This window comes from Polypterus senegalus, chromosome 2, assembly GCF_016835505.1.
Source record: "Polypterus senegalus isolate Bchr_013 chromosome 2, ASM1683550v1, whole genome shotgun sequence".
Classification (NCBI taxonomy): Eukaryota; Metazoa; Chordata; class Cladistia; order Polypteriformes; family Polypteridae; genus Polypterus; species Polypterus senegalus.
This window is the reverse complement of record NC_053155.1, coordinates 65,029,999-65,042,321: the sequence shown is the minus strand read 5'-3', so window position 1 is coordinate 65,042,321 and position 12,323 is coordinate 65,029,999. Positions and strand designations below refer to the sequence as shown.

Sequence of the window (12,323 nt, the reverse complement as noted above, 5' to 3'; positions counted from 1 at the left end):
TGCCTCCACTATGCACAGCATTCACAATACCAGTGAGGTCAGCCATGATTTTCAGCAATTTTGAGAGGATTCTGTGAAGTCTCAGGATGTGCCACAGGGCAGCTCGATCAACTAAGTTGAACGCTTTATGAAAACGGACAAAGGCTGCAAAGAAACTCAGTATTTGTGCTCCATGAAAACCCTCAATGCCAGAATGCAGTCGATATTAGACTTCTTAGGCATAAAACCAGACTGCTCTGGTCTCTGGTAGGTGAGCAAGTGATCATGGATCCTATTGAGGATGACCCTAACAAGGACCTCAGTCAGCACTGAGAACAGTGTTATCCTCTTATAGCTGCTGCAAACCAGTTGATCACCCTTCCCTTTCCAGATAGGAACAAAAGTCCCGTTTTCAATCAGTTGGGATGATGCCTGTCTCCCAAATGGAAACAAAAATGGCTTGCAATGCCAGGAGGATAGTCTTATCCCCCAGCCTGGAGAAGTTCTCCTTGGCTACCACAGATCCCTGCAGCCTTCCCTACCCTCAGTTGGTTCACTACCTGTGCAATCTCAGTGAGATTGGGCGGTTCACAGCTAATTGGAGGATCAACCTCAAGAACCGTTGACCCAGAGATATCCAATGTCCTAGCTGGAGGATCAGCTTTAAACCGCTTGCTCAAAGAAGCCAGCCCAGTGAGTCACATCTGCAGAGTCATCCGTAAGGACAGTCCCATCTGCCACCCTGACTGTGACTGCCCGAAGAACAGATTTGGTTATGCATAATACTTGGATTCCTCTGTAAGCAGGACTTGTGTCACTAGACCATAGATGGGGTGTCACTTGCTCACAGATTCCTCTAACAAACGCCTCCTTATCTGCCCTCAGAGCCCCCACAGCCGTCCTTCTCAGTTCCCGGTACAGACCAGAGTTGCCATCAAGCTGTGAGCTGCGAGCGACTCCTCTCGATGATATCCAGGGTGCACTGTGAGATGAAACACCTCCTTCTGTGAACACTGGTAACACCAACATAACCCTCCGCAACCTTCAGGGTCTTGTCACAGAAGGTCTCCCACATCATATTAGGATGAGCAGTCACACCCAAGTCTGTAAGTTCCTCAAACAAACTGCATGCAAACTTGTTATTTACTTAGCTAATAGATAAATATATTGCTTAATAAGCTATTGAATTCCTAGATATTTTTAATCTAGAAATCCAAAAGAATTCACTCATGAGATTCAATTAATATATTACAGTGATGAATATGAATAAGTAAAGTATAGAAGCATATCACTAGTACAGTATATGAAGACATTTTTAGGACCTTCCATTATATTTCCCTGAATATCTGGTTGTTTATAGAGGTAAACAGCCAGGTCCTCAACAGCAATAACAAATTACACTGTTGACAGTGGGTGAGACTGTCTTGTTTCACATTCTTAGAAGAGAGTGCCATAATTTCTATGATTTCTATGAACAACAGCTTCAGAGCAGGATTTTTACTCTGTTCTTTTTGAAAACAGTAATTAATCAACTGACACAGTGTTTTGATAGTGTATTTTTATTACAAGTAATCAATATAATCTTGGACTTACCTAATTTGTGTCAAATTTGACAAAGTAAGCCATTGGTGACAACCTACCCTGCACTTTTTCCAATTACTACTGTAGATTTTCCTTAATTTAACCTCCTCAGAATTTTAGCATAGAATTCTCAAATGAATCTGCCAGACTCTGGCGGTTGCTAATTTATTCCAGATAGCATTATATTCCTTTTCCAAAGTAGTAGTAGTAGTGGTGATAGTATAGTCACATACAGAGGAGAGTGAAATTCTTACTTGCATGACCAAGCAACATGTAACACTCTCTGGAGCCATCATAATGACAAATCGATTTACTTAATGTACTCCTTATAAATATTTTCATAACGCTTACTCGGCCCCTTTGTCAACTTTGTTTATTTTAGTGTGGCAGAAGTGGTAATAGTAGAACACTGTACAACTCCATTGGAATATTTTATTTTAATCTTTAATATGTTATCCTCACAGATATATTTTACTTATGTAAATTGTCTATTTGTTACCATATCTTGACTACAGTGAATAAAATAAACTTAGCTGAAATTTTCAGCACGGTTGTTTAGTACAGAAAAAGGTTTGTTTTTCTATCAGTGATATATTCCACTTTGGGGGGAGGGGGTGTGGTGGGATTAAACTATGAGGTACTTTCTAATATAATCGAAATTATAGCAGGGCATTCCATATTGATGATCTTAACACTAAAATGTCTTAGTGATTAAGTCCTAAATTCTTAAAATTGACAATCCTTGTCTTTAATTCACCAGCTAAATGTTACCAGCTATTACAACTTTAGTCTTTCAGAAACCTTAAAATTTTGGGGTTCAATTATTAACCAATTAATAAGTTTAATAATGATTTTATTTTTTTTTGCTGCCACAAAGTAACATACTATTACTAGTCCTCAAATACACTTGCAGAAAATCTAAAGTGCAATACTACATCATGCTGTAACAGTAGAATTTCTATTTTCTCACAGATTGGAAATGAATGAGCCATTCTGTGTTTTAAAGTGCCTTTGCTATTATAGACCATATTATTCTTAATCTGATAAAGATCTACATTCAATTTTTATGAATTAAAAATCATCCAAAACTGTTACATTTTTATATTAGCTCTGATTATTTAATGTTGCTTTATAAATCTGAGGGACTTTATCATAGCTTGCTGTAACATATCTACAAATTGTGTGAATCCATTATCATTTAAATAAAATTTCTCTGTTTTAAATTAAACTTGTTAACTTCTTCTTCTTTAAGGATATTTGATATGACCACAAAATAAATGATAAAAACATGGTTACACTAACCTTCAATATAGAGTGGTTCCACAACATCATGATTTATCAGCTCAAAATTTTCATGACCAATCCAATGTTCTACATTTCTCTTTCTTCCAGTGAAAAAGTTGTCTACTACTGTTACTTCATGGCCATCCATCATGAGTTTATCAGCCAAATGTGAGCCAACAAACCCTGCTCCTCCAGTTATCTACGTAATAAAAAGTAAAATGGTTGATCACCAAATAAGCTCTTACACAAATATTTAAAAATTCTTTATAATCACATGATAAACGATAACTTCATATTTTTGCTAAAATATTTTCATTTCACTCACACACTGTGCGGATTGGATATGATTTGGCCCACAGAAGCATAACCCAATTATGTAAACTTTAATACTGAATGCATAAATGGATAGAGTTTTATTAATGTAAATAAAAAAGTGTAAACATCACTCTTGTGTTTAAAAAACAGACAAAACAAAAAAAAAATCATGTCTTCAAGAACTTATATGAAGAGGGCAGTAAGACACAGTGCTGTCCTGTCTCTCTTCCTGTTCACCCTCTACACAACAGACTTCCAGTATAATACCAATATAAAATCGCTTGCCACCTACAGTCTCAGATGACTGCTCCATCATAGGCTGCATTAATAATGGAGATAAATCATAATACAGGGGGCTTGTTGAGGACATCAACTTGTGGTACAGAAAGAAGCACCTGCAACTCACCATCAGTAAGACAAAAGAGGTGGAGGTGGACATCCAGCGTGCCAAAGAGCCTCTGAGATCAGTCACCATTCAGGGAGAAGATATGAAATTGGTACAGAGCCACAAGTATTAGGGGTTCACATAAACAGTTCAGTTCAATGGACAGGTCTGCCCTTGTTCGTCGAATTATTAACTGATAATTCTGCCAGGTTAGGAGAACTTTTTTTTCAGCGTCTCATAATGCTTTGCCAGGTCAGTGCAACAACCCCCAGAGCTGTAACAGCCAACATTGTGTATAGTAGGTGAACTCAAACTAAGGAGCTTAACAGATAAGCACATCATGCAGGTTCTCAAATTTCATTTAAATGAAATTTATACAACATAAATTACGAGCTATCTCTGTTTATTGCCAAATACAGTGCATCACGTTTTCCACATTTTGTTATTTTACAGCCTTATTCCAAAATGGATTAAATTCATTTTTTTCCTCAGAATTCTACACACAACACCCCATAATGACAACGTGAAAAAGGTTTACTTGAGGTTTTTGCAAATTTATTAAAAATAAAAAAACTGAGAAATCACATGTACATAAGTATTCACAGCCTTTGCTCAATACTTTGTCGATGCACCTTTTGGCAGCAATTACAGCCTCAAGTCTTTTTGATTATGATGCCACAAACTTGGCACACCTATCCTTGGCCAGTTTTGCCCATTCCTCTTTGCAGCACCTCTCAAGCTCCATCAGGTTGGATGGGAAGTGTCGGTGCACAGCCATTTTAAGATCTCTCCAGAGATGTTCAATCGGATTTTAAGTCTGGGCTCTGGCTGTGCCACTCAAGGACATTAACAGAGTTGTCCTAAAGCTACTCCTTTGATATCTTGGCTGTGTGCTTAGCGTCGTTGTCCTGCTGAAAGGTGAATCGTCGCCCCAGTCTGAGGTCAAGAGCGCTCTGGAGCAGGTTTTCATCCAGGATGTCTCTGTACATTGCTGCAGTCATCTTTCCCTTTATCGTGACTAGTCTCCCAGTTCCTGCTGCTGAAAAACATCCCCACAGCATGATGCTGCCACTGTAGGAATGGTATTGACCTGGTGATGAGCGGTGCCTGGCTTCCTCCAAACGTGACGCCTGGCATTCACACCAAAGAGTTCAATCTTTGTCTAATCAGACCAGAGAATTTTGTTTCTCATGGTCCGACAGTCCTTCAGGTGCCTATTGGCAAACACAAGGCGGGCTGCCATGTGCCTTTTACTAAGGAGTGGCTTCCGTCTGGCTACTCTACCATACAGGCCTGATTGGTGGATTGCTGCAGAGATGGTTGTCCTTCTGGAAGGTTCTCCTCTCTCCACAGAGGACCTCTGGAGCTCTGACAGAGTGACCATCGGGTTCTTGGTCACCTCCCTGACTAAGGCCCTTCTCTCCCGATCGCTCAGTTTAGATGGCCGGCCAGCTCTAGGAAGAGTCCTGGTGGTTTCAAACTTCTTCCACTTACGGATGATGGAGGCCACTGTGCTCATTGCACTTGAATTTAAAAGATGCACGATGCCCAAACAAACTTAGAAACAGAAAGCCTGCTTCATCACAGGACACATGGGAAGCTGCAGTGGAAAAGAGAATGGTGGCAAAAATTGGATGTCATCATAAAAGGCAAAAAAAAAAAAAACCCTCCATCTCGTGCTCTGTTGAAGCACTTTCGGCCACGGGCTCATTCCTCCACATTGTGTAAGGAATCACCTCTGGAGATCATTTGTGTCCCCTGCTATCAGGCAATTCAATGCTTCCTCCCAAACTAAATACATTCTTTAAGATTATTTTGCAATTTCTGCATATTTATCTACGTACCTACCTACATATCTATTGATTGACTGTATTACTGGTCCTGTGAGTCTATATCTTTGTTTTTATATGTTTCCAATTCTGTATTAATTTTAAATTTCCCTTAAAATTAGCCATTTGACCACTTCTATAGGCAACCCTCTTGACCTACTTTAGTTAATGTACAACTTTTTTAATTAGAAATAGATTCATAAACCAAACTTTTAAATGATCATGTACACAAATGGTATGGATTTGGTTTGTCTGCTATAAGAAGGGGATGGAGAGAAGGAAAGAATGAACTTTAGTCAAACTAATATGGTAATACTACAAATAACTAGTATATATAACTTTTTTTTTTAACAAAACACCAGCAAACTCTAATTAAAATATGTCATTAGCCATAACATACATTTGTAAAAAGTCTTTTTTTTAAATGCCATAGATTTACAGTATCTGAGGACATTACCTGAAAACTGTTTCTCAATTGCAAAAATAAGCACTTGGGGCCTCATACATAACACCGTGCGTAGAATTCACACTAAAACATGGCATAAGGACAAAAGCGGAAATATTCGTACGCACAAAAAAATCCAGATGCATAAATCTGTGCGTTCGCCAACTTCCACATTCTTCTGCTCCATAAATCCCGGCCAGCGTGAAAAGTAATGCATGTGCATGTGCCTGCTGCCACTCCCTAAACTCCTCCCAGAATTACACCTCTTTGAATATGCAAACCAATATAAATAGCCCTTAAGCTCAGCATTATGTGAAAAGGCAAAGGCAAAAGCACAGGGGGGAACCACACTGGAACAGTAGCACTGCTTTGATGCTGGGTGCCGCCATTTTGCAAACCAAGTGGAGAACTTGCATACACTAGGGTTTTAGCTATCGTGAAAATGTGTGTGGCTTTATGCCAAGTTTAGGTTTTATACATCGCAATTTGAGCGTGGAAATGGGAGTAAGTAACATTTTTGTGTTTACGCACCATTTATACATGAGGCCCCAGGTGATCAAACTCTTAATTTACAAATACTTACCAGAATTCGCTTGCGATCTTTTTCGGATAAGAACTTCACAGGTGGATACTTCTGTGTAAAGCTAAAAGACATAAGGAAAAATGGTGGGGATAAACGTGGTGGAAAGAACATTACAAAATGTAAATTTATTTTATGAAAAATACACAAATTAAAAAAAAATTATAATTAGAAAAAAAAATGTTGAAAATCATATTTATGTTTTTCTTTTCTTTATAAACCTATTTTGATGCATGAGTGGAGGTTCAAGAGCTCAAGTCTACAAAATAATCACAGAAATGCAGGTTGCTCATTAATGAAAACAAAAAGTACCAGGTTTGGAGGATGTTCTTATATTTTAGTGGCATGAGCACATTTAAACATCCTTCACATTTAGTGTCAAGTATTTAAATAGAGTAAAATAATCTGAACAAATTTTTAATTTATAATAATCACATATTTTATGGTATATAATGTACAAATTTAAACATATATAAAAGTACTGAAGTACATTTTAGAAGAGATGATGGCAAGTAGGCAACAGAGAAATATGCTGCCATGTTATCACAAGAGAAAGAAATTAAAAAAGATATCAAGCAAAGTAACTTGGACAAAAATAATAAAGTAAGTACTTTTAATCTGTCTTCGTGCAAATCCCATTTAAACAATAATGCATAAACATATGTAGGGGACAAACATGCCAAAGACTACTAAAAAAAGAAAAAGGATCAATAGTAAATGCTGCAATATAAACAATTATTACCATGAAATGCTGAAAATTTAACACTAGAATTACTAGAGCCTACGAAAAAACTCGTAGGTCCGTCCTACCTTAAATCGCTTCTTAAAACCGTTCTCATCTCTCCGCCAGTGTCTTTTGTTAATCTAAATGTGCTGATAAAAGAAAAGCTGCAAGTAGCCGGCTATTCCATCCCCCCAACGACTTAGAACGTGCACAAACTTCTCCCAGCTCATGCCTTGATTGATTATCTGGGAGTGAAGTGGAGTTTTAGAGTGGAAATAATAGATCATTATTTGGAATACACGCATTTCGCGTGTGTTCCGTTTCTACAGTAATCCGTGTAAACACATTTTTAAAACAGAAAAGTTTTTCATATTGTAGTAGTAAATGACAAAATGTAAGCATAAACTATATAATGTATATAATGTATGAAGTCCAAATATCAAACACTTTCACAAAAGGTACAAATATAACAGAACAAGTATGCTTTTATTCGGAAATATAACTGCAGAAAAAAGCCGCCTTAGCATGCCACATTGACACATACTTACTACAGCTGCCATGGTAGCATAATGGTATCAGCCGCTGACTAGTATTCAAAAGGTCATGAGTTTGATCCCACACGATTCAGTTTTGAGAAGTAAACTGCTCTTATTCTTAACTATTTTAGAATAAAAACATGCATTTGATTTCAGTGTGTAACAGCCGGTGTAATTTATGATACTTGTAAAGGTTAGTGGTTTTTTTTTTTATTCACTTTTCATTCTCTCAGTAGTTGTTTAGGATCCTTCCCTAACCCCCACCCCCATCTGAGAATGCTGTTTTCACATAAAGATGCACTGTAGCTCTGTAGCGTACTTGTGACTGCATTCTTCTCGTACCAATGCTTGCGAACTGAAGTGCCTGCATGCACTTTTCGTGGCATTACACATCTATTTTTTGAGCATGCCCGTGTCGCTCAAACACAGGAACATACAGTGGTGTGAAAAACTATTTGCCCCCTTCCTGATTGCTTATTCTTTTGCATGTTTGTCACACAAAATGTTTCTGATCATCAAACACATTTAACCATTAGTCAAATATAAACACAAGTAAATACAAAATGCAGTTTTTAAATGATGGTTTTTATTATTTAGGGAGAAAAAAAAATCCAAACCTACATGGCCCTGTGTGAAAAAGTAATTGCCCCCTGAAGCTAATAACTGGTTGGGCTATCCTTAGCAGCAATAACTGCAATCAAGCGTTTGCGATAACTTGCAATGAGTCTTTTACAGCGCTCTGGAGGAATTTTGGCCCACTCATCTTTGCAGAATTGTTGTAATTCAGCTTTATTTGAGGGTTTTCTAGCATGAACCGCCTTTTTAAGGTCATGCCATAGCATCTCAATTGGATTCAGGTCAGGACTTTGACTAGGCCACTCCAAAGTCTTCATTTTGTTTTTCTTCAGCCATTCAGAGGTGGATTTGCTGGTGTGTTTTGGGTCATTGTAATGTTGCAGCACCCAAGATCGCTTCAGCTTGAGTTGACGAACAGATGGCCGGACATTCACCTTCAGGATTTTTTGGTAGACAGTAGAATTCATGGTTCCATCTATCACAGCAAGCCTTCCAGGTCCTGAAGCAGCAAAACAACCCCAGACCATCACACTACCACCACCATATTTTACTGTTGGTATGATGTTCTTTTTCTGAAATGCTGTGTTCCTTTTACGCCAGATGTAACGGGACATTTGCCTTCCAAAAAGTTCAACTTTTGTCTAATCAGTCCACAAGGTATTTTCCCAAAAGTCTTGGCAATCATTGAGATGTTTCTTAGCAAAATTGAGACGAGCCCTAATGTTCTTTTGCTTAACAGTGGTTTGCGTCTTGGAAATCTGCCATGCAGGCCGTTTTTGCCCAGTCTCTTTCTTATGGTGGAGTCGTGAACACTAACCTTAATTGAGGCAAGTGAGGCCTGCAGTTCTTTAGACGTTGTCCTGGGGTCTTTGTGACCTCTCGGATGAGTCGTCTCTGCGCTCTTGGGGTAATTTTGGTCGGCCGGCCACTCCTGGGAAGGTTCACCACTGTTCCATGTTTTTGCCATTTGTGGATAATGGCTCTCACTGTGGTTTGCTGTTATAACCTTTACCAGACTGATAGATCTCAATTACTTCTGTTCTCATTTGTTCCTGAATTTCTTTGGATCTTGGCATGATGTCTAGCTTTTGAGGTGCATTTGGTCTACTTCTCTGTGTCAGGCAGCTCCTATTTAAGTGATTTCTTGATTGAAACAGGTGTGGCAGTAATCAGGCCTGGGGTGGCTACGGAAATTGAACTCAGGTGTGATACACCACAGTTAGGTTATTTTTAACAAGGGGGCAATTACTTTTTCACACAGGGCCATGTAGGTTTGGATTTTTTTTCCTCCCTAAATAATAAAAACCATCATTTAAAAACTGTACTTTGTGTTTACTTGTGTTATATTTGACTAATGGTTAAATGTGTTTGATGATCAGAAACATTTTGTGTGACAAACATGCAAAAGAATAAGAAATCAGGAAGGGGGCAAATAGTTTTTCACACCACTGCATGTTGGTGTACAAGTATAACAAAACAAGTGCACTTTTATTCTAGACTATAAGTGAAGAAAAAATAAAGCAAGTTACAGTAGGCGGTTGATACGACAGCTTGCGTGGTGCAATGCTAAGAATTGCTGATTTCCGATCCGTGCTATATAAAATCATCACATTCAAATATTAGCAACTAGCAAAATACCCGCGCTTCGCAGCGGCGAAGTACTGCATTCAAATTTTTATTAAGAAGAAAATTTAACCTTTTAAACTGAGGAAAATATGCCAATAATTATTTGTTAAGGATCTCTTTGTATACCATGTTGTCAGTTCGGCCCTCCGGTTGTAACATGACCAAGCTGTGCGCTGAGCTTACTCTTGAGCATGCAACTTACAGTTGGCCATGTGAACAGTAATCTTGTCTCAAATCTCACAGCTTGGATTGCTCCTGTCATAATCGGTTTGAGTTTCATGGTTTGTTTCAATTATGACAGTATTTGCAAGATTTGTTGTATTGAAGTGACATTCGGCATCTGTCAAGCGTTGTAAGCATACAACCGGTTTCAGCGAAAAAATCACATCCAGCTTTTGAGAGTTTAAAACATTCATAAACATCATCAAAGTGTCCACTACTGAAATCGTCACCTGTGAATCTAAGATGTTTAAGAAGCATTGGCGGTTGTCGAAAGGTGTAAAATATTTGGCCATTTCGGTACACTTGAAAGCGACAACCAAACAATTCAGTGGCAGCCAACAACTCACATGCAGAACCATAGGTGAAGGGCTTAAGCATTTCACTCTTATAGTGCTCCTGTGTAGTATAATTATCTCCTGTACCGTCATCAGTCCACACCTTGAACCAGTCCTAGTCATTCAATACATAAGACACAATGTTCCTCCGGATATCAAGAGTAGGCCTGATATGGCCGTGCAATATGTAACAAAGAGAATGGAAAAGGGAAGGTGGTATCTCCGGGCATGGAAACCATTCGGTAAGTGATAGTTCTTAGATCGATAGTGATCATCTCGATTGTAATAAACAAACAATAAAACAGCGGAGAAGCCGTGGATTAAACAAAAAGGCTGTAGTTAACAGTAGGGAGACGTGAATCCTGTGGCGAAGCAAGGAAGGGAATGTAGAGACTGGAGCGACTGACGGCCTTATATAGGCAGGCAGCCAACAACGTGGGAGGCGTTGGGATGGGGGACCCAATGCCGCCTCACACGGTGACCGAGTTGCAGGCTATGGACGTATATATGTGCGTAAGTAGGATTCAGTTAGCATTGGGAACCCGTGTACCAAATTTCTTGAAGATGGGCCCATAAGTAACAAAGACTGTTGAAAAGTTCAATATGGCGGCCGACAGCGGCGTCATACCAGCGAAATAACGTACGTACATTGGTTTTGGTTAGCGCAGGGAAGCCGCCTACCAAATTTCGTGAAGATGGGGCCATAAATAAGAAAGTTCAACATGGCGGACATTGTCGATCGTTATCGACCGTTACGTGTAGAATTTCGAAATGAAACCTGCTTAACTTTTGTAAGTAAGCTGTAAGGAATAAGCCTGCCAAATTTCAGCTTTCTACCTACATGGGAAGATGGAGAATTAGTGACGATTCAGTCAGTCAGTGAGTCAGTCAGTCAGTGAGGGCTTTGCCTTTTATTATTATAGATTCCCACACACCCTTCCTACATTCACGACATGTGTACTTGTTGCAGTGTACACATCTCTCTGTGCTATAGTTCCTATTACACTGAATGAGCACCTGACATTGTACTTGCTTCCCTATATAAATAACATTCGAGTATAGCGCGTCTCCAAATAAATCACATTCGAGTATAGCGTGTCTCCAAATAAATCACATTCGAGCTATAGCGCGTCTCCAAATAAATCACATTTGAGTTATAGCACGTCTTTATGTGAAAACAGCATTGTCAGATTTTCGGGGGATCGTGAACGCGACTGAGAGAATGGAACTGAATTAAAAAAAAAAAGCTAACCTTTACAATTATCAGGCATTTACACTGGCACTTACAGACTGACTGAAATCAAATGTATGTTTTTATTCTAAAATAGTTCATTACATGCAATATTATTTGAAAACTAACAGCATCAGATCGGGTTTGAATACACGCTGAAGCTGTTACAGAAGGAGTCAGCTTATTCAGTGCAGCAGTTTCAACACACAGTACATGCAATATTATTTGAAAACGAACAGCGTCAGATCGGGCACATATTCAAACCCGATCTGATGCTGTTCGTTTTCAAATAATATTGCATTAGTGCAATGATGTTTTTACATATATTGTCTCTTTCATTCATCTTGCAGTTTGTAATCAGTGACCGCGTGTTTTTTCCCCGATCTTGCCAGTTTGCACATGTTGCTGTTTCTTTTGTACTCCAGGACATGCAGAGGACAGAAAATAACAGAGCAGTAAGTTCAGTGCCATATGCAATCAGAGAGACAGACAGGCAGAGAAGGCACTAGATATATAAATAAACAGGGAAGGCACTGTATAATAGATATATAAAAAACAGCTAAGGGGATAGATATATAGATAGGTAGGAAGGAAAGGCACTATATGATAGGCAGACAGGGAAGCTCCTATATAATAATAAAATTACTGTTATTACTATATAGATAGACAGGGAGT

At 38.7% G+C, this 12,323-nt stretch overlaps 1 protein-coding gene across 3 annotated transcripts in view; it reads right to left on the bottom strand.

Annotated features, from left to right (window-relative positions):
- Nucleotides 1-12,323, bottom strand: part of uxs1 (UDP-glucuronate decarboxylase 1) — a 151,859-nt gene that overhangs the window by 62,151 nt on the left and 77,385 nt on the right. For all 3 annotated transcript variants that reach the window (XM_039743859.1, XM_039743860.1, XM_039743861.1), the window contains 2 exons: nucleotides 6,402-6,462; nucleotides 2,863-3,043 (listed from right to left, as the gene is read on the bottom strand). In XM_039743859.1, coding sequence (XP_039599793.1) covers nucleotides 2,863-3,043; nucleotides 6,402-6,462 — 242 coding nt within the window. The remainder of the gene's footprint in view (nucleotides 1-2,862; nucleotides 3,044-6,401; nucleotides 6,463-12,323) is intronic.